Below are 27626 nucleotides of genomic sequence, written 5' to 3'. Positions count from 1 at the left end.
GGGAAATTCCAGCATGACTCCTCCTCTTCAGGCCATTGGACAAACCCGAGTGGGTCCGGGTGGGTTGCTCTAGCAACATGGTAGAAAGCTGAGTCGCGGTCGCATTTGCCTGTAATCCCAGTTCTGCTGTACTTGAGGCAGGGGGATTGCAAGTTGAAGGCCACTCTGAGCTGTATAGTAAGACCCTGCCTGAAGAACAGACACAGCCTGTACCCCTCAAAAGAACCCATTTCTGAGGCTTGTAGAAGCTGGGGCAGGTGGTGTGGGCTGAGACAGCAGAGTCATATACAGGCATGAATGTGAACATTCGTGTCTAGACATGCAGAAAAATGAAAAATTAGCGAAGTGTGGTGGCACGTACCTGTAACCTTTAAATTTGGGAGAGTTCCAGGCCAGGCCACTCAGGGCTACATAATGAGATCCTACCTCAAAAAAAAAAAAAAAAAAAAAAAAAAAAAAGATACCAAAATCTGTGGCAATGATGGCAGAATGGCAGGATGAACTGGACTAGGAACTTTGGCATGAGTAAACACATCCAGATTCTATTGCTTCAACGCCACCCAGTATGGTGGGAGCTGATCTGGCGTGGTGTGTGTGTGTATGCATGTGCATGTGTGTGCGCATGTGCGTGTGTGTGCATGTGTGTGTATGTGTGTGCATGTGCGTGTGTGTGTGGTGTGTGTGCGCATGGGTGTGTGCATGTGTGTGCATGTGTGTGTGCGCGTGTGTGCATGTGTGTGCATGTGTGTGCACATGTGTGTGCGTGCATGTGTGTGTGCGCATGTGCATGTGTGTGCGCATGTGCGTGTGTGCACTCATGAGCTCATGCGGCACACAAATGGAAGTCTGAGGACAAACGTAGACGTTAGTCCTTACCTAGGGCTCTCTCCATGGCTGACCCTTGGGGAGGGCTGGAGTCACTGTTGGGGCTGGGGGCCTTCATCAGCTGCAGTGTTTGTGAACTGAACCCAGGAGTCTCCTCCCCTCTGCTTGCTGACTGCTGAGGTTAAAATACACTGACAGCATCCCAGCATGATTGGTTGTTTATTTCATTAAATGATTAACAAGGCTACATTGGAGTCTAATTTGTGGGGCAAACAACCACAGAGGAGGAAGCGGAGTCTAATTCTTGCACGTGGGTAGGGGGTAGTGGGGTAGCTGTAAGGTTCCCTCCAGCCTGCAAGGACCTTTTTGAACCTAGGAACACTCCAATTGCCTCTTCGCACCCATTGGGCTCCTAGGTCCCGAGGCCCAGCCTCTTCCCCAGAAATAAGTCTGGCAACGCGGCCTTGCAGAGGGAACTAAATTCCCTCCCCACTGGTTTTGGAAATATATTAAACTTTGGGGGTTCCTGTGGCTGATTTATCTTCCTAATTATGTTTGCTTTAGGCTGCTACCAAAATGCACTTGCTGTCTCCAAGCATAAACGGCGCAGGAGGAAGATTGGGAGAGTAAAGGGGTGTAAATATCCTGCACTGTGGGGGCCACAGGCTTGAGCCTGCTTTGTACTGGGGACTCCAAGAGAAGTGTCCCACCAAAAATTTCAAGTCAACTTTTCTTTTTATTTATTTATTTTTTTACTTTGTATTTTTGAGACAGGGTTTCTCTGTGTAGCCCTAGCTGTCCTGGAACCCACTCTGTAGACTAGGCTGGGCTTGAACTCACAGAGATCTGCCTGCCTCTGTCTCCCGAGTGCTGGGATTAAAGGTGTGTGCCACCACTGCCCAACTTGTCAACTTTTTTTTTTTTTTTTTTTTTTTTTTTTTTTTTTTGGTTTTTTCGAGACAGGGTTTCTCTGTGGCTTTGGAGCCTGTCCTGGAACTAGCTCTGTAGACCAGGCTGGTCTCGAACTCACAGAGATCCGCCTGCCTCTGCCTCCCGAGTGCTGGGATTAAAGGCGTGCGCCACCATCGCCCGGCCCCAACTTTTTTTTTTTGAAGCTGGGGAGAATCTCATTCTGTAGCTCATGCTGGCTTTGAACTCTCAGCAATCCTCCTGCCTCAACCTCCCTAGTACTGTGATTACAGGCACTAACTACCATGCCCACTTACAAATTCATTTTTATAGCAAGTCCCTACTTGGGGGAAAAAATCAGTCTTCTGGAAGAGACAGAGCCCCAGCCCTCAACACCTCTCTGTTCAGGACTTGGGACCCTTGAGGAAGGTCTCAGCGTCAGCCCCTAACCAGGTGAGAGGATGGGATGCCTAGTGCCTAGACTCCCTTAGACTGGAGAGATGGCTTGGGATGGGAGTCTCACAGGAGACTGTGGGGAGGGCAGTTCAGTAAGCCAGAAAACAGGGAAGATGTTCCTGCCTAGAGAGCCGGGGAGAGAGCGGGGTCTGAGAGAGGAAAAGGAGAAGCTGTTTCCTATGTCATATCTCATAGAGCCCATACCCTTAATCTCCACCATCTCATCCATCCAAAAAACCAAATCTAAACCCCTCTGCCTGAAACCCTGTTGGCTCCTCACAAGGAAGTGCTGACTCCCACGTGGGCTCTTCCTTGGCCTCAAAGGACCTTGCCAGCCTTGCCATCCCTCCCTGCTGTGCCACACTCACCCTTTCCTCTATACTCAGTTGGTTGCATCTTCTACATCTATGCCAAGGGTTCCCCCCACACCAACTCCCTCGGGACTTACTGGCTCAGGGAGCCCCACAACGGCCTATATGTGTACAGGGTCCCTCAGCCAACGTACGCACCTCTCTTCCCCACTGGGCTAGGCTCCAGAAGCTCAGAGACTATCGTCTCTCAATCCAGTGTGTGGCACCATTGGCAACAGTGCATGCTTGGTGCAGGGAGGGGTAGAGTGTGCACAGGGTCCCACCAGATGGGAGGGCAAGGCCTGCCTCCATCCTCTCCTAACATGGCTGGCAGAACTGAATGAGGTGGAGTTGGGAGGAGGGGAGAGCCACCCGTGGATGGTTCCTGGGGGAGAATGTCACCAAAAGGAGGCCAGTGGGACCAGAGCCAGGAAGGGAATACAGGACAATCTGAAATCAGACTCCCAAGGAAACAGACCAGCACTGTCCTAGCTGACCAGTCCTCTGGCCATCCCCTCCACCGGCCTTCACTCCCGAGGGGCTGGGGTGGGGATGACTCTCGATTACAGATGATGCTCCCCCACCAATCATCAAGGAGCTCAAGGTAGAGCTGAGGGGGAGCCCAAGTTCGAGTCCTTGAGGAGACTTTGTTCCCTTAGTAAGCTTCACCTTATACCAGGGTTCAGATTCAGGGATATGGAAGCTTTCAATGCCCTTCCTATCTTCACAATCCCTAGGGCGTCAGCAGGCTGCAAGCCAAGGGTAGAGACTGTGAACAAGGGGCTTGTACCACTTCAGAGGGCCCTCTGCCGTGCTAGCAGGACACCCAGCCAGGCTGAGTAATGCTGAACACTTGTGCGGCATCGGTTAACTCAAGACACCCCGCTCCCACCCCTGCCCAGGGCTGTCTACCCACATTAACTGAACCAAAGCCTCCCAAGGTATTTCACTCTCCCACCCCTGGCTTCTAAACTTTGGGTTCTTCAGTACACGACTTTCTCCTGTGTTTTCTCTGTAGGCAAGGATGCTGACGGACTGGGAGGTTTTTGGGGGAAAAGGAACAAAACTAAGGCCATAGCCGTTTTCCATGGTCATGGGCTTTATTTGCAGACTGCTGGGGAAGGAGGAAACTAGAACTGGTTGCTGGGTTGATGGTAGGAAAGGACTTCTGGTTTTAAATTTTAGTGCGTGTTGCCTGAAGGTTAGAATGTGTGAGAGCAGATGCAGAAGGGAGAGGAGAGGAGGTCTTCCAATGGACACTGTCCTCAGGGAAGGCAGACAGGCTATGGGAACTAGGGTGAGGAAGGAAGAGACACTTTGTAGAAGACTCGTCCAAAGTCATTGCTTGATGCTGGCTTCCCGAACATCCGCCTGCCCCATCAAGTTTGTGCCCCAATGCCTACCCTGTCAGCCCTCTCAGCTACCAGCAGAAAAGGGGATGAGGGTGTGGAATAATGACACCCTCCTGTCCTCTAGCTCCTCCAACCAGAGTTGCTTCTCTGCCTGCCCTGCCCTTCCAGCCAGGGTCAGGAAGTCAAAAAGTCCAGGAGCAGGCAGGGGAACAATCGTATCTCTCACCCTCTCCGCTCTCTGCCCCGCTGCAGCCCCTCACATAAGGTTGCAGCTCTTGGCTCGATCCTTATGTATCTCGCCCTCATTTCCCCGGTCTGGCCTTCCCGACAGCTGAGTGGATCTCTGCAGTCCCCGGCGAGAGTCGGTACGGCGCAGTTGCCGATGGCCACGGCCAAGAGAGGCCACGGTGGCCACGTGGAAGACATCCCTGACGCTGCGTTCAGAAGACCGGGAGGAACACTCAACGTATGACACGGCCCCCACCTGCTTGGCCAGCACAGTGCCCTGGAAAAAAAGGGGATGGGTGGAAATTACAGGGCTTAGCCTGTACTGCAGAAAAGGGCATGAAGGCTGTGGGCTAGGGTTGAAGGTCAGAGCTAGGGAAGAATCAAGGGTTAGGGTCAGAGGTTAGGGCAAAAGGATGAGCCACGTAGGATGGCTTTAAACAGAGACTAAAACCCGGCCTGGGTGTGAAGTCAAGGCTGGGATTAAGTGCAGGTTATGGGGCTCACCTGCTCATGTGTAACAGGGATAAGTCTCTGCTTGGATAGCTCCCTCAGTGTGGCCAGGTCAGTCCTCATGTCCAGTTTACAGCCAACCAGCACCACCTTGGCATTGGGGCAAAACTCCTGAGTCTCTCCTTGCCACTAGTTGGGGATGGAAAGTAAGAGTTATGGGGGAGTGGAGGGAGATACAGGGCAAAGCCTCGCTCCATGCGTGCAGAAATCACTTGGAGCCTCTCTTCTCGGGTTGAGACCAGAACAGCGTAGAAGATGAGGAGACAGTGAACAGACTCTGGGATTGTCTGTCAGCCTGGAACCCTTTCCCATACTCTGTCCTGAGAACAGACCCACCGCACCCTCCCCTGCCTGGGAACTAAGGATGCTCTGACTGACTGGTGTTTTCATCAGAGGCTTTTCTTATGGAAATAATGGCCTGGACAGGAGGCCACAGGGCTTTTCTAAGTCCCAGGATAGGCATTCCCAACCTTTCCATCCAAGGTTTCCACAGCCAAGGAGATAGGGAAGACAGATAGCTAGTCCCCAGTCTCATCTCCCCAGACGCCATTTCCAGCTCCGAGGACTGATTTGTGGGTGGGAGGAACAGGGATGGAGTAGAGGGATGCCAGCTTTATCTACCAACCAGCTGAGGGACACGCATTATTCCCTTCTCCTGGCTCAGGTCGTGCCCAGTGCCCTCAGCAGTTTCCCTGTTTGCCCAGGCTCCCACCTTCTTGAGGACACTGTCCAGGGTCTCTGGCCGGCTAATGTCAAAGCAGATGAGCACAGCATCAGAGTCTGGGTAGGCCAGAGGCCGGACGTTGTCATAGTAAGAAGAACCTGCAGGAAGAAAGAGAGAAAGCTGATAAGGTACCTGAGTGGGTGGGAGGCCTGGGAGGGCATGACAGACTGAAGTGACGGTGGACAGACAAGCCGAGAATGGAAGAGTGTTCTTCAATACTCAGCATGGAACACGTCTTAAGACTGGCAGAGGGTAGCAGAAAGAGTGGGAAATAGCTCTCCGCTCCCTTATGGGTTTCTCTAATCTAACAGTAATAATTCGTAACCTTTTGGAGAATGGAAACGCTTTAAGAATTTCAGAAGAGCTACAATATTCTAACAAATTTTGTACATGCTTTCTGGGCTTTGATGACATACATGCTCTAAAGTCCTCCAGGGAGTCTAGCAAAAATAAAAACCCTTCCCAAGGGGTTGGGGCAGAGGCAGGGGAAGAGTGTTCCTGTCCTCCTGGGACTCTACTTCAGTCTACAAAAAAAAAAAAAAAAAGGAAAAAAAAACCTACTTTCCACCACTGCCCTCCCCCCACCACGAAATTCTAAATAGCTCTCCTAAACCCGTTCCCATTTCCCAAGAAACATGTTCCAAAATAAGTCATTTTCTTCCCAAGTTCCTTGGGTAAGCAGAACCGAGCTGCCAGGCTCAGATATTAGGCGTTCTACTTCAGAACATGGTTTCTGTTCGGCACAAGAAATTCTGCCTCAGTTTCCCTGCCTCAAAAGAGAAATTGATGTTCTAAAATTGGATGGATGTCTGAGCTAGCCTGGAATCTAAGGATGTAGCTAAGGGAGGGGCTAGGGTAAGGGACCTTGGCAGTCAGGGTGACCCCGAGGGACTGGGCTACCTGAAGTATCCCACATGTTGAGCTCAATGCGGCGCTTGTCGATCTCGAAGCTTGCAGTGTAGTTCTCAAACACGGTGGGGACATAACTCTGCAGACAAAGATGGGTCAAAATGAGAGCTTCTCTCCAGTCCTCACCCTGACAACTGCCCTCTTTCCTCGACACCCGGTCCAGCTCCATCCCTAGACAGAAGTTGGTCTGAGGCTGGGCTAAGGGAAGATCCGGGGAGCTACTGCCTCCACCTCCAAGGAATCCTAGGTAGACTCTCAGACCCCCTCGGGGTCCCTTTAGCCCTTAGTCCTTTCCCTCTCGGAAGCCCAGGACCTCCGACATTCTCTCAGAGCGCCATCCGGGATCTTGTGGTGCTCCCAAGCCCTATCCATTTCACCGCGTTCCTTGATTCCTTCCACTCCAATCCTCTGCAGTCCTTTCAGAGCCCCCAACGCCTCTTTACCCTCCTCGAAGCCTCTTTCTCTCGTCCCTGGTTACCCTGGCACCAGTTTCCAGAGCCCCCGGAGCCCCAGTCACCCACTCTCCGCAGCCTCGGTGCCCCTCTCTCCAGACGCCAGTTCCTCACCCCGGGGTAGGCGTCCTTGGCGAACACCTGCAGCAGCGCTGTCTTGCCGCACTCCGCGTCCCCGACCACTACGATCTTGCAGCGGCCGCTCTGTCCCTCCATAGTCCCGGCTACGCGCCGGCCCCCCACACCGCCCCCCTCCCGGGCCCCGCCGCCGCCTCTATCGCCTCCTCCCCCGCCGCTGCAGCTGCAGCCTCTCGGGCCGCCGACACCGGCATCTCGCGGGCCCGCGCCGAGCCCCCGCCCGGGGCTGCGGGCCCCCTCTGCCCCGCCCCTAGTCCGCGGGCCGCGCCCCCGGCCCCGCCTCCCACCCGCACCGCCGAGGGGCGGGGCCCGGGATGGGGCGGAGCCTGGGAGGTGGTGGAGGGGCACAGTCCGACTCCTGCTAGCTGCTTTGACCCCAGGAGCGCCTGAGGGTGATTGCGGCCGGCGAGCCCGGCTGGTTTGAGTTCCTTAGGAGTGGAGTTGGAGCAGACTAGGGGCGGAGTTCTGTAGGGGAGAGAGCGAAGCTACACACACCAGCGCGAGGCTTGGGCCTTCTGTGTGCCCACGCGTGCACGCAGGTGTGCTTGTGCGGACACGCGCGGCGGCAGCCATCTACTTTCAAAACACAGGGGGGCGTGAGTTATCAGGAAAAGGAGGTTTTTTGATTTTTGTCTCCCTCCTCCACTCTCGGGTCCAGGCAGGGTTTAGGGAAATGGAAGTACCGACCCCTATCACTCCCACCAGACATTAGTGACATCATAGCTTTCCGTCTCCATAGCGACGGGTGGCCGGATCTGAGCCTGCAGCAACTTAACTGTGGGCCTGGACCATCCTAGAAGCGTGGACTGAGTTCCTCTAGCCAAGTACTGAGTGGAAAGTTTTAGGGGAGCGTTTGCGTCCTCTGGTGGACATTTTGGTAGAAAGAGAAAGAAAAGACTAAGGAAGCTAGAACCTGGTGACAGCTCAGCTGGGGCCAGACCTTAGTCTAGAAGCCAATTTCAGCCTCATCTCATGCTAACAATAATCAAACCTCCATTTTCATGGCATCTCTTGCCGTTTGGAAGCTTTTCTTTAGCCGGGCGTGGTATTGTACGACTTGAATCCCAGCATTTAGGTGGCAGAGGCAGACAGATCGCCCTGAGCCCCAGGCCAGCTGACTCTGCATGATGAGCTCTAGGACAGCCAGGGCTGCATAGAGAGACCCTATCTCAAAGAGAGAGAGAGAGCTATTCCTTAAGTAGAGGATGCGCGTTTGAATTTTTGCTCGTTTTGAATAACCCTATAAAGATAACTAGAGAACACAACAGCATCGCTATTTTACAGAACGGGAACAGACACACAGCATTGACAACCAAAACGATTAAGTTTAAGTTAGAGATACAGCTCAGGGGTGGAGCACTTGCCTAGCGTTCATGAGGATCTGAATTCTATCTTCAATACCAACAAAAGAAAGAGAGTGGGGCTGGAGAGATGGCTCAGCAGTTAAGAGCATTGCCTGCTCTTCCAAAGGTCCTGAGTTCAATTCCCAGCAACCACATGGTGGCTCACAACCATCTGTAATGAGGTCTGGTGCCCTCTTCTGGCCTTCAGGCATACACACAGACAGAATATGGTATGCATAATAAATAAATTAATTAATTAAAAAAAGAAAAAAGTGAGAAAGAAAAAGGAGAGTGGTGGAGCATGCCTTGAACTACAGGACTCACGAGACAGCAACAGGTGTAACTATGTAAGTTCAAGGCCAGCCTCCTCTACACAGCTGTTCCAGGGCAGCCAAGGCTACATAATCAGATCCTGTCTTGGAAGATCAGTTCACATGCGTAATTTGCCATTGCAAGACCACAATGAATGAAATCTGGTTACTACTAGTGGGCAGAGTTAGAACCCGAGGCACAATTTCTCCGGATTCTGATCCACAGGTTGACTAGCTCCCCAAATCGGATGTAAACTCAAATTTTTGGATTATCCTCAAACTGAGCCATGACAGCTTTTAATTCGTATGAGGCTTATTTTTTTTAATATTTATTTATTTATTTATTATGTATACAATATTCTGCCTGTGTGCATGTCTGTAGGCCAGAAGAGGGCACCAGACCTCATCCCAGATGGTTGTGAGCCACCATGTGGTTGCCGGGAATTGAACTCAGGACCCTTGGAAGAGCAGGCAATGCTCCTAACCACTGAGCCATCTCTCCAGCCCCATCGTATGAGGCTTATTATGAATAAATTAAGTCTCCGTCTCTCCATGCCCCAGAATCTCCTCAAGCTTATCAGTCACACACACACATATACCACCCTCCACCACCAGCACTGCTAGCCCCTTTGCGCTCTCCCAGCTCGGTCAGCAGAGGGCCTAGCCCTTTAAATCCGCGCACGAAGCTCCACCCTCGGGCAGGGGCCCCGCCCCAGGGCCCCGCCCCACCCACTGGTGTCCGCAGCCTGCGCTCTTCCTGACGCGTGTCCCGCCCTCCCAAGCTGGGCACCCTTTCTGTACAGCTGGGAGTGCACGTCGGGAGTCTCACCATGTCGGCCGAGAGGGACGCAGCCGAGGCGGCCACTGCAGCGGCGGCGGCCGAGGCCGGGACCGGGGCCGGGGAGGATGCGTCTTCGCAGCCCCCGACAGCCGAGGTGGCGAGCGACCCGCAGCCGCCCCCGGCCCCCGAAGCGTCGGCCATCGCCTCGGCCCCGCCGCTGCGCTGCTTGGTACTCACCGGTTTCGGTGGCTACGACAAGGTGAAGCTGCAGAGCCGGCCGGCGGCGACCCCGGCCCCGGGTCCCGGTCAGCTGACGCTGCGCGTGCGAGCCTGTGGGCTCAACTTCTCCGACCTCTTTGCCCGCCAGGGGCTGCACGACCGGCTGCCGCCGCTGCCGGTCACCCCCGGCATAGAGGGCGCGGGCGTGGTGGTGGCCGTGGGCGAGGGTGTCAGCGACCGTAAGGTGAGCGGTAGCAAGGCAGGAGTGGGCGCGTGCCGGGGGTGTGTCTGGACGGGGAAGCCAGCAGGGACGCGGGTGGACTAACATGGGACGCATGGGAAAGCAATTTATGTCTTGAGGCTTAGAGAAAAAGGGTTTACTGGGGGCTGGCGACTGCGTTATTACCCCTTCCCCAACCATTTTTTAGTCGTGGCCGCCGCCCCGTGCGGAGTTACAGAGGGGAGGGGGCGGAAAACAATAAGGCGCCCAGGCGCATGCGCAAGATGACCTGCTCGCCCCCTCCCCTAGTAAAACCACACCTGTACCCCTGCCCGCTAAACACTCCCCGGGCAGTTGTGGTCTGTGACTGTTGAGTGGTGACTAGCTCCCGCTTTCCCTCCCGCGGGAGCTTTGAGAAGCTGTGTTAGACGGAGTTAGGCGGGGGTGCAGGAGGCCATGCCAGAGCGCTAGTCACATGCAGCCCCGTGGTGTATGGGGGTGTATGGCGGCCCCTCCCCGAGCTGGGCCAGAGGGGACACACCCATCATGGAGCAGAAGGAGCTTCGCTCCCTCGCTCCCGACGGGCCTTACACTACTATTCAGTTTTTGGCGGGTGGGGTGGGGGGCGGGATCGGGCTCCCATCTTTGTCTTGGGCTCTCGTGACTGCAACACCATCTCGTCTCCAGTGACTCAGCGGGCAGGCCACGACCCGGGACTACTCTTGGGAACTTCCGGTCCAAACCATCTCCGTCTTGGGTACGGAGGACCCCGGCCTTTGAAACCCGAGCGGGTGGAGCCCATTTGGACTAGGGTGGAGAGGTGTGGCACCTTGAGCAGGTTGGCCCAGCTTTGCCGGTCTGTTTCTCATTTATCATTAATCGCAGCCATAACCTCGGCCACATGAGACTTACCAGATGACCAGCTTTTTGAGACATCTGAGGTGACGCCTCTTCATATCATGTGTTCAGGAGTTTCTTTTTAAATCCCGCACCTTCAGGAGAAGCGTCTCCAAAGCAGTCTTAGAATCTTGGCCTTTGCTGACCTGCTGTTTGCTGGATTTGTTGAACATGCATCAGCTCCTCCTTAAAATCCTTCTCCATGAATCCAGCTGTGGTCCCACCCTTGCCCTGGCTTAGAAATAATCCGACTCTTGGATGATGCTAAAAGGAATTTTTGGGGGGAGGGGAGGTGAAAGGGGAAGTTAATAGCTGGAGTTACTGCTGAAGGCCACCCATCTACCCACTCCTCCCCACACTTTCCGCCTGGTAAATACAGGATATCCTGCCTAGGGCAAGAATCTGCTGTTAAAAGCCTGGATTCTGCGGGGAGAGCTTTTCCACCCTCCTGGTGGCTGCCTTGGGGAGGGGTCATGGCCCCGAGCTGGGAGGGCTAAAGGTTAGGTATGAGCTAGACCAAGTGACATTTTCCTAGACTACATCCGGGACTGGCTGTTAGTCCCACTGGAAATTACTCTGTTGCGAGCTCTCTTGGGTTGCTACTGTATCTACTAGACTTGAATTTGGGGGCTTTCTTTCCCAGACCTCACCCCCCAGGCCAGAACTCACAGAAGAAAAGGTGTCCTCTTCAGTATGGGAACTTGATGACTTGGAAAACAGCCTATGTAGGAGGTCTTATTCTTCCACCCTGTGGATCCTAAATTTCCTGCAGTAGCTAAGACCCTGATTGTCTAGGACAGCTCCCACACTGCTCTCTGCACGGTCTTCCTAGAGTCAGGCTGACTGAGACTCCTCCCTCCTCCTGCCTAGTTGCTGTCTTTGTCCCCTTTCCTCCTGCAGAGAGACCCTCCTGCAAGTGACTGAGAATGAAAGACCACGCCTTTTCCTTGTGGCTGGAATGGGTTGTCTCTTGAGCATCACCCTTTTGTGCCATGTCTGCCTGCAAAATTTTTCTAATATTTAGGCCAATGTTAGCTGAAATACAGCTGCCCCTTGGGTGGTCACCCCATTTTACCATTTACAACTCAGGTACACTTACCTGCATTTTGGCATGGCCCTTGCTATGTGTAGCCCTCTTTTTTCAGTTACTTGATGATTTCTCCTTGTTGTTACTATTATTATTGTTAGCTAACATTACTGGTATTAACTCAGGATAGTGTGCTAAGTGTCTCTGAATGTTGTATTTTTGTTTGTTTGTTTGTTTAATTCTTACAGTTCCCCTTATGAAGATAAGAAAAGTGGTTAAATAATTTTTGTTTGCCCCAGGCCACATTGTCATTAAGTGGTGGGGCCCACTTTTGTAATCAAAGCAGTTTGATCTCTTTAACAATACTTATGCTTGCCCTAACTGGAAGTTCCTTGCAGTTCAGGGATCTTACATAATAATGAAGCGTATGATCTGTTATGTAGAGATAAGGATGGCCCAAAACTGATGTAAGGATTGATTGAGCGCTTCCATATGAAACACTAGAGAAACACTCAGTAAATGACACTGTTATTGTTAATCCCACGACCACCGCTGCTGTGTCTCCTGCTACTGCATCTTCAGTGGTCTAGGACATGGTGAAGGCCGGTAAGTCACCTGTGGGCTAGTGAATCGGTAATCAAGTGATATTCTCCCATTTCTTCAAGGCAGGGGACCGGGTGATGGTTTTGAGCCGGTCAGGGATGTGGCAGGAGGAGGTGACCGTGCCATCAGCCCAGACTTTCCTGATGCCTGAGGCCATGACCTTTGAGGAAGCTGCTGCTTTTCTGGTCAATTATATCACCGCCTACATGGTTCTCTTTGACTTCGGCAACCTAAGGCCTGGCCACAGCGTCTTGGTACACATGGCTGCAGGTAACAGATCCCTTCTTTTTTTTTTTTTTTTTTTTTTTTTTCCCCCACCCTGATTTCCCTTCTGGGCCCCTTTCTGTAGTCTGGCTGGTTTGTTGTCATGGTAACACCAGGCTGCCTGGCCTCTGGAGCCCAGCGGCCTCTGCAGTATAGTTGCCGTGGTAACATTTGGATACCAGGTTCAGCCTGCTGCCCTTAGCCATGTGCCCACACCCCACACCTTCTCTTGTCCAGTCTCCTCCTCTCTGGTTCTCAATTATGGAATTTGAACATAGGCCCCAAAAGGAGGCACAATGAAAGTGATGGGCTGACTGACTAGGTCTTTGGGAGGCTGGAGCGTGGAATGGAGGCTCAGTGACTCTGTCCCTGCTCCGTGCTGCAGGTGGTGTGGGCATGGCAGCCCTGCAGTTGTGCCGCACCGTGGAGAACGTGACAGTGTTTGGAACAGCCTCGGCCAGCAAGCACGAGGTGCTGAAGGAGAACGGGGTCACCCATGCCATCGACTACCACACAACTGACTATGTGGATGAGATCAAGAAGATCTCCCCCAAAGGTGGGGGCAGGGCCCGGGAGTCGGGAGGATGGCACAGGGCAGAGTGGGGGTGTCTCCCCAGACCTGTGGATATTAATGTTTGTCACCTCTGGGTCTTACTCTGTGACAGGAGTAGACATAGTCATGGACCCCCTGGGTGGATCCGACACTGCCAAGGGCTACCACCTCCTCAAACCCATGGGCAAAGTTGTCACTTACGGTGAGTTGTTAGTTGTCTTAAATGCAGTGAGGTTGCACAGGGCGGGAGGGTGGGACTAATTAATACATAAATCCCACTAATATGGTAAGAAGGAAGGATGGAGGCTCCGCAGCTCTACGGCGAGGTCGGGGTTAAAAGGGTCCTGGATGTATGAATGGGATTGCTGCCTCTGGGTGCCAGCCACTCTCATTCCCTTTCACAACTTTTCCTGTGAGTCATAGTAATTTTGCCTTCCTATTTGGGGATTATTTCCCATGCTAAACCAGCCAGTCCGCTTTCTTCCTCAGCGCCACTTGGGCTTCTTGGGCAAGCTGGGTTTTTGTTTTAAAACCCACTTTACACAAAAAGGCAAATATCAAAATGAGGGGGAATTTGGAAGAGAGCGTGTGTGCTCTCTCGCTTTCTGCCACCGGCTCCCGATTCTTCCCTCTCCCACAACACCATACCTGGTGAAAAGTGATCTTTCCATCTCCCATCTCATCTTCCTCCTCCCCTTTTGACACAGGGTCTCACTAAGTAGCTCTGGCTAGCCTGGAACTCAGAGGTCTACCTTCCTCTCTCTCCAGTTTATTATTATTATTATTATTACTTGGCTTTTTTGAGACAGGGTTTCTCTGTGTAACCACTCTGGCTGTCCTGGAACAACCTCGCTTTGTACTTTGTAGACCAGGCTGAGTTCAAACACACAGAGATCCACCTGCCTCTGCCTCCCAGAGTGCTGGGATTAAAGGCGTGCACTACCACACCAGGCTCTTCTTTTCTTTTGTGAAACAAGGGTTCAGTATCCCAAGTCATCTTCAAGCCCACTTCATAGTCAAGGACAAATTTGAACTTCTCATCTTGCCTCTGCTTCCCAATTGCTGAGGCTCTTGCCTGCACCACATTCTTGATTTATAGTGTACAGGGTAGACAAGCTGTCTACCAACTGAGCTACGTTCCCCAGCCCTTGGATGTCGAATTTTTTTTTTTTTTTTGGTTTTTTCGAGACAGGGTTTCTCTGTGGCTTTGGAGCCTGTCCTGGAACTAGCTCTGTAGACCAGGCTGGTCTCGAACTCACAGAGATCCACCTGTCTCTGCCTCCCGAGTACTGGGATTAAAGGCGTGCGCCACCATCGCCCGGCGAATTTTTTTATTTATGTGCGTGTACCTGTGGTTGCTGTGGCACGTGTGTGGAACTCAGAGGACAGCTGGCAGGAGTCAGTTCTCTTCTTCCACCATGTGGGTCCCCAGCTCGGCACGGTGCCATCTCAAGGGCTCATTTTGTGTGAGTGTGCATGTACACAAGTGCGTGCATACATGTATGTGCATGTGTGTAGACAAATCTCACGTAGCCCAGACTGGCCTCAGACTTGCTATGTAGCTGAGGATGGCCTTGAACTCCGGCCTGATCCTCCTGCCTCTACCTCCTGAGTAGTGGGATTGTAGACACTTGCCATTATATTTGCCAGAGAGCAAGAGTTAGTTTGTGCCTAGTAACCGGGATAGTCCTGGTGTTGAGTGTCGCGAGATCGAGGAGCTAGACAAACTCGGATTCAGACGCACGGGGATGCTTGTACGTGGCTCATAGGCCATGCCACTCTGTCCCTTAGGAATGGCCAACCTGCTGACTGGCCCCAAGCGGAACCTGATGGCCATGGCCCGCACTTGGTGGAATCAGTTCAGCGTAACAGCTCAGCAGTTGCTGCAGGCCAACCGAGCCGTGTGTGGCTTCTACCTGGGCTCCCTGGAGGGTGAGGTGGAACTGGTGAGCAGAGTGGTTACCCATCTCCTGGCTCTGTACAATCAGGGCCGCATTAAACCTCGAATTGACTCAGTCTGGCCCTTCGAGAAGGTGAGTGTGGAGCCTCAGGGAAGGGTCTGGGTGATTCAGGAGAGGATCCCAAGAAGCTGGGATTGGCTCTGTGAGATGGGACAGATGGCACCAGTAGTGGTCTTCTCTTCCTTTCCAGGTGGCTGATGCCATGAAGCAGATGCAGGAGAAGAAGAATGTGGGCAAGGTCCTCCTGGTCCCCGGACCCGAGAAGGAGACCTAGGGCGAGGAGCTCAGGGCCCTTGAGAGCCAGGAAGGGTGAAGATGGGAAGCCCTGTTGCATTGCCCACCAGCCTCTCACATTTCATCCTCTGTCATGATGCTCTGCCCTCCCTCCTGCCCTCCCTCCAAAGGTCTCTGCTGAGGACCACTTCCCTGCTCTGAGCTTGCTCTTTGCTCAGGGCTGTCCCTCCCCCTTCCTGCCCTCAGAAGAGGTTGGGAAGTGACCACTTGGATGTCTGGGCCCTGCCAAAGGGACAGGGAGGGTCATGAGGAGGCTGGCTGCTTCCTGCCCCCCACCCTCTCCCTGGGCCTGCCACGCTGCTTTTGTGCCAAGGTTAGCCAGTCCCTCCCTGTCCTGTGTGCTTCCACCTCTGCCTCATCTCCCCTCCTGCCCCACCACCTCCCCAAAGAATCCAAAGGTCAGCTCAGGATGTGGGGCTAAATCTGTGTGAGTCCAGCATGCACCCGTGTCACCCCCCCCCCCCCGTAGTGTCCCTGCAACCCTACAAGTCCCCGCCCCTGGACTTGATCAGTACCCAGCCTTGTCTCCTGCCCCCAGTTTCTTAAGCACAATTGGATTTCTTCCATCTCCAGTTTGCTGCCTTTAACTAAGGCTGCCTCCTCCATCCAGCAAGGTCAGGAATCAGACCAACTCCGTAGCTCATGGCTCTGGGAGGGGACCGGGTACCCCTCCCCTTCACTGAGGTCTCTGGATTTGTCTCAGTGCCTTAGCATTGGAAAACATGTGCTTGTGTGTGTGGAGAGGGGCGGCCCTGTCTCCGGCTCCTTTTCCATTCTCTTCTCCCCGGTGCCTTCCCTGTGCTGGTGGAGCTGAGGCCTACTCCTCCCCAGCCCTACAACACTGCCAAAAATCTGTGTCTGTGCCAGGGGTGGGAGGGGCAGCTCCAGACTCTGGGGATCAAGCTGCTTTTACTGTGGTCTGTGCCCTGTCCTGTCTGTCGGTGGTGGGGAAGAAAGAGGCAGGAGGCTGGACCAGCAGAGTTCTGGGAAGATACTCCTGGATCTTATGCTGGGTCCCTTGCTGTCAGGGGAGCCAGCTGCCTTCCTAGAGCCTAAGCAGCATCCCTGAGGCTCAGCCCCAAACTCTGTTTACACTGGTGGGGGAGGAAGAGCCTGGGCAGGGGAGCTAGTGGGGTAGGAGCCAAAGTGGGGACCTTTGAGGCTGGGTTGGGGTAACTGCTTCTGAGTTCTGACTAGGGAAAGCTGTTACTCCAGCCATGGGAGGGAGGAGGAGGGGCCCAGCCACCCTGTGGTCTAAATGAGGCCTCCATGAAGGAAGTGCGATGTTTGCTTTTGTGTCCCCCCCACCCCATTACCACAGCTGCCTTTGTGTTTGTGTCAATAAAAAGCCAAACCCTGAGTTCTGATCAGATGTTGCTTTTAGGAGTGCTGGGAGAGGCCTGCACCTTTAATCCCAGCACCACTCAGGAGGCAGAGGCAGGCGGAGCTCTGGTCTAGAGCGATTTCCAGGGCTACAGAGAGAAGCCCTGACTGTCAAGGGGAAAAGAAGAGGGGAGAATGTGTCAGTGGGAAGCCACTGCTGTAGAGATCTGGGTTCTGCCCTCTCCCGCGACCTCCCTTCCACATACAGAGTCTGCTCTCCTGACATAAGGAAGACCAGCACACTGGGTTGGTACTTTCACTGTTCTTGGTAGCTTTAGGCAGTATGTGAACTCAGTCCCTAGCAGGTGGTCGTTCATGCAGTCCTAGCTTGACATAGAAGAGAAGACAGCCAGGCCCTGCTGCCCTGGGGGTACAACTGTCAGGGCCTCCACCTCCCCGCCCCCACGGGTGGGCTTCTGGAAGTGGATCTCCAGGATGTCATGCAGTTCTTGGGCATCCAGGATATCGGGAATATTCGTCACCAGCACCGAGTGAAGCGCTTGCTGGGATTTGATCTAGAAAAAGAGCCAGGAAATGGCAAGGGCTCATTTGAATACAGGACAGTGGGGCACAGTGGTTAGACCAAGGAGTACCCCATGAAAACATGGGATGGGTCTGGAAGCCCAGGAAGGTTGCTGTGTAGGCCAGTGAGGTTTGGGGGCCCTGAAACCTCCCCAGGCAGGTGTTTGGCAGGTAGATGCTTCCCAGGCCCCACCCACCACTTACCATGGCTTTCTGGATCTCCCCACTCACATAGGGAGAGACTCTCAGAGGGACCTGCTGCCGGCCCAGTGGCACTGTGAACTGGCCAATCTGGCATAGGTGCTGGGCCACTGTGAGGAACAGGGAAGGTGACCTTCGGCATCAAGGCCTTTCCTTTCCCAGCCTCATCCACCCTGACCCCCTGACCTCCCCTGCAGCACCCTTACCTTTCTCATCAGCGAAACCTAGCATGACAGTCCCTTGCAGCATCTCCCGGGTCTCCACATCCCCACCTCCATTCTTGGCCTTGCCAAAGAAGATCTCCAATTTGTCCAGCAGCTCCTCCTCACTCAGCTTCAGTCCAGCAGGGAAGCCACTGACTAGCACCCTGTGGTTATCTGGCTGGCTGGATACCTAGCGGGAGACAGAGCAGGTGGCCCACTCATCCATAGAACCCAGCTTCTGAATCCCAACTACTGCATGGGAAAGGACTCTGCCATTCTGTCACCTGGATGTTGGTCACCACAGGCAGCTCCAAGGGCTGGATCTGCACCCGCAGCCGGAAGTCTTCTATGTCAATTTTATGATCCTTCTGTTGTATCAACTGATCAGCCACTGGGGGGCAGGGGAGGGGGCAATGACAGGGTCAGTCCTGGGAAACCTGACCTCCCTCCTGAACCTCCCCCAGACGATACCCTCCCACAGGAGGCTAACCTTTGGGGTCATCAAAGGTGACCAGAGCAGAACCTTCAGGCAGAGGGCAGCAGATCTCCAAGTTAGAAACCATAAACTTGGGTGCTTGCCTGCCCTGCTGTGTGCGGCCTTGGAATACCAAGGGTACTTCAGGCACTGGGAATGGGACCTGGAGGTTGGGAGAAAGAGGCAAGTTAATAACCTTCAAGACTAGGAGAGGTCCCCACCACTCCCTCCTGAGCAAAATGTGTCCCCCAGTTCTGTTTGATGGATGCTCAATGCAGAATGTCTTCACTGAAGAGCTGGGCTGTGTGGTGATAACAGGTCATACCGGCTTATCTTTTTTCTGTTGGTTTTTCGAGACAGTGTTTCTTTGTGTAGGGTTGGCTGTCCTGGACCTAGCTCTGCAAATGAGTCTGGCCTGCCCCTGTGTCGTCCCCCACTCCCACCCCCCAGAGTGATGGGATTAAAGACATGAGCCATTTTTTAAGACAGGTTTCTCTGTGTAACATTCCTGGCTATCCTGGAACTAGCTCTTGTAGTCCAGGCTGGCCTCGAACTCACAGAGATTCTCCTGCCTCTGCCTCCGGAGTGCTGGGATTAAAGGCATGCGCCAGCACCGCCTGGCCTATGTGCCACTTTTCTTTCTTTCTTTTTTTTCTTTTTTTTTTTTTTTTTGGTTTTTTCGAGACAGGGTTTCTCTTTCTCTGTGGTTTTGGAGCCTGTCCTGGAACTAGCTCTTGTAGACCAGGCTGGTCTCGAACTCACAGAGATCTGCCTGCCTCTGCCTCCCAAGTGCTGGGATTAATATGCGCCACTTTTCATACAAGCTCTTGGTTTGTCTTCACACAAGCCTGGGTGGTAGGTAGCCTCACCTCATAGATGAGAAAACTGAGATTCAGAGAGCTCAATCAGCATGCTTGATGTCACACAGCAAAGAAGAAATGGTGGTTGCATGTATACATGTATGTCTGTGTGTGTCCAGGTACCCATGAATGCCAGAAGGGGGCGTTGTATCCCCTGCACCTGGAGTTACTGGCAGTTATGAGCTGCCCCAGTAGGTGCCAGGAACCGAACCTATGACCTCTGCAAGAGCACCACAGTGCTCTTAACCACTGAGCCATCTCTCAGCCCGAGCAGCCCTTTTCTACCAGGAATACCTCACTTCTCATCTAACCTCATTTCTGGGAAAGTTCACGAGCCCCTTTTTCAGCTGTTGCAGATCCTGCAGCTTGACCTTGAGCCTGGATTGTTCCTCCTGAAGTTTGCAGAGGACCTGTTGGAGCTGAAGGAAACAAGAAGGCAACCATTTAATCCCAGCACTCGGGAAGCAGAGGCAGGCAGATCTCTGTGAGTTTGAGGCCAGTCTGGTCTACAGCGCGAGTTCCAGGACAGCCAGGACTACACAGAGAAACCCTGTCCTGGAGGCAGAGGAGAAATGAAAGGAGGAGGAGGAGGTAGATGTGGCCTTAAACTCTTCACAAGGCCGTGGATGACCTTGAACTCCAGCTTCCACTTCCTGAGAGCAGGAATCACAGGCACAGGTACTTCCATACCTGGTTTAGGCAGTGCCCTGGATTGAACTCAGGACTACTGAAAAGCAGGCATTCTACCGCGCTAATCTACAGCGCCAGCCCCTCCTTTGGCTATCGTGAGGCAGAGTAGTAGTATATGGTCCCCACTGGACTACTTACTCACCACGTAGCTGAGGCAGGCCTCAAACTCACAGCAATCCTTCCGCTTCAGCCTCCGGAGTTCAAGGATTGCAGACCTAAGCTACCCCACCCATAAACGAAACCTCTCAAATTGACCCTATTACTCAATTCTTGTTACAATACTGTGAGGATGCCCTCTTGTCCTTATTTTATAGATGAGGAGACTATAAAGGTTAAAGGATTTGTTAGACGTCCCTTGGCCAGGCAGACTAGGTCCCCGTGGAGAAGTAACTTGCACACCTCCCGTCTTGTCCTCTTTCCGCACGCCAAGCAGCCTTTCAGGCTGGTGTGAGCTGGAGGGAGTCCAAAGAGAACACCAACAGAATAGACAGAAAGGCAGCATAAGGAAAGGAATGAATACACCTTTGTTTGTGGGAAAACACAGCCACTGGCTGGCAGAGTGGTGGTCAGGAAACCTGACAGGACTGACCCAGAAAAGGCTGTCCTTGCTTGGGATGGGCCAACCCTGCCTAGTTCCCATCTGCATCCCAAATGTCTAAAGAAGTCTCTGGAACGAAACAGGTTCCGTGAATGTGTGATGGACGAATGGAGCGAGCGGCAGGGAGCGAGCAGGGGACAGGTGGTGCCGAAGACATTCTGTGGGAGTTTGCTGTTTCAAGCAGAGGAAGACTAGAGCTTGACCACATTATGCTGGCGTAGGAGTGGTGGAAAAGGCCCCTGATTCCATCTGTGAATCAGAGGTTGCAAACTGAGTGCAGTTACAGGCAGGTTAGATGACATGGGTGAGTCAAGACCAATGTAGGGTGAGAAGGAGCGCTTGAGTTCATTTTTCCTCCTGGAGATGGGGTTCCAATAGCCTATATATTCCTATTCTTTTTTGTTTGTTTGGTTTTTGAGACAGGGTTTCTCTGTGTAGCTCTGGCTGTCCTGGAACTCACTCTGTAGACCAGGCTGGCCTCTAACTCAGAGATCCACCTGCCTCTGCCTCCCGAGTGCTGGGATTAAAGGCATGCGCCACCACCGCCTGGCTTATCTTCCTATTTTTAAGAGAAATTAGAATTCTAGATTTTTATTTGAAAAAAAAAATAGCTCAGGGGAAACACACTTGAAATATTTGCTAGGTGGCAGTGGCAGCAGTGGCGCACGCCTTTAATCCCAGCGCTTGGGAGGCAGAGGCGGGTGACTCTCTGAGTTTGAGGCCAGGCCAGCCTGGTCTACAGAGCGAGTTCTAGGACAAACAGCTGGGGCTACATAATGAGATCCTACAAAAAAAAAAAAAAAGATAGCAAACTCTGTGGCAGTGATGGCAGGATGAACTGGACTGGGAACTTTGGCATGAGTAAACACATCCAGATTCTATTGCTTCAACGCCAACCAGTATGGTGGGAGCTGATCTGGTGTGTGGATTCATATGCACACGTTAGCCTGTGTGTGTGTGTGTGTGTGTGTGTGTGTGTGTGTGTCACAAATGGAAATCTGAGGACAAACTCAGATGTTAGTCTTGCCTTCTACCGTGTTTGAGGCAGGGTTTCTCAGGTGTTGCCACTGCATGTACCAAGCTAGCCATGGACTTCTGGGACCTTCCTGTCTCTGTCTACCGTCTTACCACTGAAGCATTGGGATTATAGATGTAAGATAATAGGCCCAGCTTTTCCTGGGTTTCAGGGGTTTAAGCTCAGGTCCTCGTGCTTGCATAGCAGGTACCTTGCTCACTGACCCCATCCTATGCAATACATTTTATCATCTTTTCAAACCTAATCTATTATTGGACATGTACATTTTTCTTTTCGTGTTTTGGACACAAGGTCTCTGTTTTTTTTTTTGTTGTTGTTTTGTTTTGTTTTTGTTTTTGTTTTTTGGTTTTTTGAGACAGGGTTTCTCTGTGGTTTTGGAGCCTGTCCTGGAACTAGCTCTTGTAGACCAGGCTGGCCTCGAACTCACAGAGATCCACCTGCCTCTGCCTCCCGAGTGCTGGGATTAAAGGCGTGCACCACCACCGCCCGGCAAGGTCTCTGTTTAACACAACTTTACCCTAAAGATCTTCCTGCCTTAGCCTTCAGAGTTCTGGAATTACAGGACTGTACCACGTTCTTGCCTTTTTCCTCCTGTTATAAATGGTGCTGCAACACACTAATCTTCCCACAGATGTTCCCTGCTCACGATGAGATGAGCCCATGGCGGGCTGAAAATACTGTAGGGAGGCTGCAGCAGGAAAATAGAATTTGAGGTCAACTTGTGTTCCATATTCAGACCCTGTCTCAATAAATAAATAGGAATTAAGGAGATAGAAACACAAAGGAGAGTGCTCTGCGTTCGCCTGTCACGGTGAGCATTGCAGGGTACCAGCGGTCATCCTCATGACTCCCTGTCATAAGCAGAGATAACATCATATCACAACCAGAAGAGGTCAAAATCCAAAGAGCACTACCTGGCTAGGCATGGTTGAGCACAACTTTAACCCCAGTTTTGGAGAGGCAGAGGCAGTAGATCTGTGAGTTTGAGGCCAGCTTGGTCTACATTGTGACTTCCAAGCCAGCCAATGCTACTAAGGAGACCTTGCTTCAAACAGAAGACACTTCCCACTGAGTGTGTGTCACTTTAACTCTGTTGTGGAGCTGGACCGTTGGCAGTTGAGGACGTATCTGCTTGTGAACTTCTGATCATTGTCTTTATGATAAGCAGAACTGTTTTTAATTGCCTAATCCAAGTTGCCCACAAGTTGCCAAACATCTGTGATCTGCCCCTCCCCACCACAGTGTTGGGGAGTGAGACAGGGACTTATAAATGGTCAACACAAACTCTATCCCAGAGCTACACCCCCAGCCTAGGAGGTGATTTTGTGATACTTGGATGCTAGGGTCCCACTGTACCTGGCATTTAGTAGGTCGTCATTAGCCACTGACCCATTTCCCTGCCTGTGGCCTTACACTAAAAGGGGGGTGGAGGGGCATGACTGATGAGATGGCTTAGCCATAAGAACACGTGACACACAAGACTGATGACTTGAACTTGACTCCAGATCAATGGTGGGAGGAGAGAATTTCTTGGAAGTTATCCTGTGACTGCCACATGCTCACCATGGCAAATGTGCTCACACACACAGGCAGGCACACACATAGGCTGTGCGTGTGCACACACACAGGCAGGCACTCATACACACAAAACAACAGTAATGAAGATTATGTAGTGATTAAAAGATGCATTATTGGCAGGGCTGGAGAGATGGCTCAGCAGTTAGAAGCACTTGCTGGCCAGACACCATTAATCCTAGAACTCAGGAGGCAGAGGTAGGAAGATTTCTATGAGTTTAAGGCTGGTCTTGTCTACAGAGCTATTTCTAGGACAGCCAGGGATACACAAAGGAACTTTGTCTTGACAACACAAATGGACAAAGAAAAAGGCACCTGCTGCTCCTACGGAGAACTCAGGTTTTGTTTCTAGCACCCATATGTTGATTCACAACCATCCTTAATTTCCCCGAGGGGAGCCAGCATCCTCTTCTGACCCCTGAGCGTACCAGTTATGCACATAGCGCGTGCGCACACATGCAGGTAAGACACTCACACAAATAAAATAAGATAAATAAATCTTGGGCTGGAGACACATCTCAGCAGTTAAGAGCACTGTCTGGTCTTGTAGAGGACACTCCCAGCACTCATACGGTGACTCAACCATCTGTAACTCCAGATTCAGGTGATCCAATCCCCTCTTTCTCTCCTCCACAAGCAGTGGGCATGCAAGTGGTACGTAGACAATACGTGCAGCTAAGACACCCATATGTTAAAAAATAAAAGTAAATCTTTCGAAAAGAAATTAATGTAATTTTTTGAAAATATAATGGGCTGGAGAGGTGGCTCAGTAGCTATGAGCACTAACTGTTCTTGCAGAGGGTCTAAGTTTAGCTCCCAGAATTCAACGTGTATGGATGGGTGTTTTGCCTACATGCAGGGTCCAAGGAGGCCAGAGTGGGGAGCCAGATGCCCTAAACTGGAGTCACAGAGGGTTGTTAGCCTCCATGTGAGTGTGTTAGGAGTCGAATCCTGGTCCTCTAGTACTGAAATTAACCATTAAACCGTCTCTGTAGTGCAGTTCTCAGGATTTAAAAAAAATACACACAAGGACCGGTGGTGGTGGTGCATGCCTCTAATCCTAGCACCACATGGGAGGCAGAGGCAGGCAGATCTCTGTGAGTTCAAGGCTAGCCTGGTCTACAAGAGCTAGTTCCAGGACAGCTAGGGCTGTTACACAAAGAAGCCCTGTCTCAAAAAACCAAAACCAACCAACCAAACAAACAAATGAATAAATACACACACACATTACATACACTCTGTCTTACTTTTAAAGACAGAGCCTCTCACTGGTCTGGAGCTGCCCAGTAGGCCAGGGTAGCTCATCGACAAACCCCAGGGGTGTGTCTGTCTCTTTCTCCCCACTGCTGGGGTTATAAGCACACGTCAGTACACTCAATTTACCTGGGTTCTGAGACCCAAATTCCTTCTCGTGCTCGTGAGATAAGCAGTTTACAGACCAGCTATCTCCCTATCCCTCCCTATAGGTACCCTTGTGAAGATTAGTATCCCTACACAGTAAGCGAGGACACGGAGATTCGACTGTAAACCCTAGGAAGGCTAATGGTGGGTACAGGACATAATCTGAAGAAACTAGGATTCGAAGCTAGGTTTGTTCCGGGAGCCTGTGGTTTTTCTTATTATACCCGAGAGGCAAATGAAAGCTTTCCAAGCAAAAAAACTAATGAGAAGGGGAGTGGAAAAGCCAGGAGGACAAGCTGCACTGGATCCTTCCTTGGAGGTGGCTGCCCACTGTAGAATCTGTGCTTGCTCCTGCGACCTCACTGGCTGTTGGCAGACGGACTTTACAGCTCCACCTAGCTGCTCAGAGGTGGCCTGAGTCAGAGGGAGGAGACCACCTGTCCCAGAGAGGTCCAATAGGTCAATATGAAAATCTGAGGGGAGGCGTCTGGGGCTGGGAGATACCTCAGGACATTATTTCCCATTAGAGCAGGTACATAACACGTTGACTAACAACAAAGTATCTACCAAATTTGTAACATGTATCCACACAGAATTAAAACGTGTCCACACAGAAATAAATTATGTATCCACACAGAATTATCAAGATCCTGACCTGCGGGTGTTGAGTCCTGGTCTTTGAGGCAGTATGTAAAATGACCAGCTCTGTAGCCTAAGGTGACCCCAGTTCTCGGCTTCCCTCCAGGCCTTCAGCAGGCGTGAGCTGAGCAGATTCTCAGCCTAGAGCATTCTGTATTTCCCCCTCACACACCCGCACCACTCCTGCTTCCTTACTTACACTCTGGAATGTAGACATGGCTTACACCTGGTTGGCAAAAGCTGAGGCTTCTGAACAAGGCACAAGGTGGAGCGCCCTGGAGTACTAAACTCTTGTTTGGGCCTTAGAGCCCCCAGAAGAGTCGGAAACAAACTCCAGCCACTTCTGCTTGCAAACTTGCCTTCCACTTTCGTTTCTGTGAATTCCCTCCTCCCAGCACACAGCCCCACCCTCGGGAGGAGCCTTGCAAATCTTGTATGCTCTCGGGGGACACACAGGAAGTACTGACCCCAACTGATCTTCCCAGACAGTCAGTTCTGGTGTTAACTAGTTGGTAGGATTCCCCCCGACCCCTTTCTTATATTTTAAGACAGACAGGCTCTCAGTACGTAGGTCTAGCTGGCTTTGAACTCTGTGTTTGTTTCCAAACTGCTGATTATGGGGCTGGAGAGATGGCTCAGTGGTTAAGAGTACTGGCTGTTTGTTGTTCCAGAGAACCCAGCACCCACATGGCAGCTTAGGACTGTCTGTAACTCCAGTTCCAGAGGATCTGGCACCCTCACACAGACATCCATGCAGGCAAAACACCAGTGCACATAAAATAAAAAATGCTGAGATTATAAAGACATGTGATAGCATATCCAGATTTTACTTTTTTTAAAACTGATTTTTAAAAATATTTGTTTATTATGTATACTATATTCTGTCTAAATGTATGCCTGCAGGCCAGAAGAGGGCACCAGACCTCATTACAGATGGTTGTGAGCCACCATGTGGTTGCTGAGAATTGAACTCAGGACCTTTGGAAGGGCAGGCAATGCTCTTAATCGCTGCGCCATCTCTCCAGCCCCCAAATTTTACTTTTGAAAAAATATTATGTGAGCTGGGTGACGGCGCACGCCTTTAATCCCAGCACTCGGGAGGCAGAGGCAGGCGGATCTCTGTGAGTTCGAGACCAGCCTGGTCTACAGAGCTAGTTCCAGGACAGGCTCTAAAGCCAGAGAAACCCTGTCTCGAAAAACCAAAAAAAAAAAAAAAAAAAAAAAAAAAAAAAAAAAAAATTATGTGTAGTGTTGTTTGGATGTCTGCTTACAGGCCAGAAGAGGGAACCAAATCTCATTATAGATGACTGTGAGCTACCACGTGGCTGCTGGAAATTGAACTCAGGGCCTCTTGAAGAGTAGCCAGTGCTCTTAACCCCTGAAACATCTCACCAGTAGGAATCCCCCCCCCCAGGGGTTCTCTGTAGCTTTGGAACCTGTCCTTGTAGACCAGGCTGGCCTCGAACTCACAAAGATCTGCCTGCCTCTGCCTCCCAATTGCTGGGATTGAAGGCATGTGCCACCACCAGCCAGCCAGCTCAATTTTATTTTTATTTACAGTATATTGTTATTGTTTGCACTAGATGCAATAATAATAATAATGTAAGAGCATTAGATCCCCTGGAACAGGAGTTACAGACAGGTGTGAGTTGCCGTGTGGGTGCTGGGAATTGAACCTGGGTCCTCTGGAAGAACAGCCAGGGCTCTTAACTGTTATCATGTGGGTCCTGGGGAATTAGTTGTCTTTGGCTTGGCTGCAGCAGCCCTTTACCCACTAAACCCTTGCCACCCGCCCCCTATTTTTTTTTTTTTTTGACAGGGTTGGTTGTAGAGCACTGGTTGTCTGGGAACTCACTGTAGAACAGGCTGGACCCTGCCTCACCCTCCTTTGTTTTTGAGATTTGTGTGGGTCTGTGTATGTAATGTAGGTGCTGGGAAAGGAACTCTAGTCCTAAGAGAACTGAGTTCACAACTGCTGGACCATCCATCCAGCTCCAGGACTTTTAATTGTTCCCAAGATGGCTAACACTGCCAGACGGAGGTGCACGCCTTGAATCCCAGCACTCCAGAAGCAGAGGCAGGCAGATTTCTGAGTTCAAGACCAGGCTGGTCTACAAGAGCTAGTTCCAGGACAGGCTCCAGAGACCCTGTCTCGAAAAACGAAAAAAATAAAAAAAAAAAAAACCAAAAAAACACAACAAAAAGCCACCACACTGGATCTGTGTTGAGACACTAGTTTTTTCTATTAGCACTCTGGAACCAGGTCTCCCTTTTCGAGATGGTGTCACTAAGTAACACTGACTAGCCTCAACCTCAGAACTACCTGCTCTAATACTATACACGTCTACATTCCTTGGTTCCTTGGGTGTGTACAGGGGGCCTACTGTTGCTCTGGCCTTTCCGGAACTAAGCAGAACCCAGAGACACCACCCCCCCCCCCCCCGTATTAAAGGCAGCTACTATGTCTGCAGTTCACATTTCTGCTTCACTCTTCCTGTGGTGTAGTCAAGGTTACTACCAGGGTGAGGTTCCTAATGGCAGGCAGGCTGAGCCTCCTCCTTCAGTTCTGACAGAGCAGAGCAGTTCTGCACCATATGAGAAACTCAGGAGCAGCACCGGGCAAAGGTTCAGTAAGTGCCACTTTCTTCAAGGAGGCTGTCAATCCAGAGGGTCACAAAGTTCCAGACTCACAGCACATCCGTCTCATTTCCCTACCG

General features: G+C 51.7%; 3 protein-coding genes across 3 annotated transcripts; 1 reads left to right on the top strand and 2 right to left on the bottom strand.

Moving 5' to 3' along the window:
- Window positions 1-3621: 3621 nt before the first annotated feature.
- On the bottom strand, window positions 3622-6987 carry Rnd2 (Rho family GTPase 2). Its single transcript, XM_041643983.1, has 5 exons — window positions 6830-6987; window positions 6255-6342; window positions 5343-5452; window positions 4625-4759; window positions 3622-4397 (listed from the first exon to the last, which is right to left on the bottom strand). The coding sequence occupies exons 1-5, from the start codon at window positions 6929-6931 to the stop codon at window positions 4149-4151; spliced, it is 684 nt and encodes a 227-aa protein (XP_041499917.1). The 5' UTR covers window positions 6932-6987; the 3' UTR covers window positions 3622-4148.
- A 2288-nt stretch (window positions 6988-9275) lies between these two features.
- On the top strand, window positions 9276-16680 carry Vat1 (vesicle amine transport 1). Its single transcript, XM_041644062.1, has 6 exons — window positions 9276-9751; window positions 12317-12524; window positions 12904-13074; window positions 13184-13273; window positions 14863-15104; window positions 15223-16680. The coding sequence occupies exons 1-6, from the start codon at window positions 9338-9340 to the stop codon at window positions 15304-15306; spliced, it is 1209 nt and encodes a 402-aa protein (XP_041499996.1). The 5' UTR covers window positions 9276-9337; the 3' UTR covers window positions 15307-16680.
- Window positions 16681-16956: 276 nt separating this feature from the next.
- Ifi35 (interferon induced protein 35) lies at window positions 16957-25280 on the bottom strand. Its single transcript, XM_041644060.1, has 7 exons — window positions 25109-25280; window positions 19282-19389; window positions 18126-18273; window positions 17920-18026; window positions 17639-17825; window positions 17436-17542; window positions 16957-17224 (listed from the first exon to the last, which is right to left on the bottom strand). The coding sequence occupies exons 1-7, from the start codon at window positions 25124-25126 to the stop codon at window positions 17033-17035; spliced, it is 867 nt and encodes a 288-aa protein (XP_041499994.1). The 5' UTR covers window positions 25127-25280; the 3' UTR covers window positions 16957-17032.
- Window positions 25281-27626: the final 2346 nt, after the last annotated feature.

The sequence above is a fragment of the Microtus oregoni genome, unplaced genomic scaffold (assembly GCF_018167655.1).
Source record: "Microtus oregoni isolate MIOR12 unplaced genomic scaffold, Mior012 000091F_ref0000469, whole genome shotgun sequence".
Taxonomy (NCBI): domain Eukaryota; kingdom Metazoa; phylum Chordata; class Mammalia; order Rodentia; family Cricetidae; genus Microtus; species Microtus oregoni.
This window is presented reverse-complemented; position numbering and strand designations above follow the sequence as displayed.

Excerpts from the sequence above, each read along its gene's own strand:
- Rnd2 (XM_041643983.1), bottom strand. The coding sequence starts at position 6,931 with ATGGAGGGACAGAGCGGCCGCTGCAAGATCGTAGTGGTCGGGGACGCG. Across the intron at positions 6,343-6,829 it reads CCAAGGACGCCTACCCCGGG|AGTTATGTCCCCACCGTGTT; the intron begins GTGAGGAACTGG and ends CTTTGTCTGCAG. Across the intron at positions 5,453-6,254 it reads CAACATGTGGGATACTTCAG|GTTCTTCTTACTATGACAAC; the intron begins GTAGCCCAGTCC and ends TTCTTCCTGCAG.
- Vat1 (XM_041644062.1), top strand. The coding sequence starts at position 9,338 with ATGTCGGCCGAGAGGGACGCAGCCGAGGCGGCCACTGCAGCGGCGGCG. Across the intron at positions 12,525-12,903 it reads CTTGGTACACATGGCTGCAG|GTGGTGTGGGCATGGCAGCC; the intron begins GTAACAGATCCC and ends TCCGTGCTGCAG. Across the intron at positions 15,105-15,222 it reads CAGTCTGGCCCTTCGAGAAG|GTGGCTGATGCCATGAAGCA; the intron begins GTGAGTGTGGAG and ends CTTCCTTTCCAG.
- Ifi35 (XM_041644060.1), bottom strand. Across the intron at positions 18,027-18,125 it reads CACCTTTGATGACCCCAAAG|TGGCTGATCAGTTGATACAA; the intron begins GTTAGCCTCCTG and ends CCTGCCCCCCAG. Across the intron at positions 17,543-17,638 it reads AGGTTTCGCTGATGAGAAAG|TGGCCCAGCACCTATGCCAG; the intron begins GTAAGGGTGCTG and ends TGTTCCTCACAG.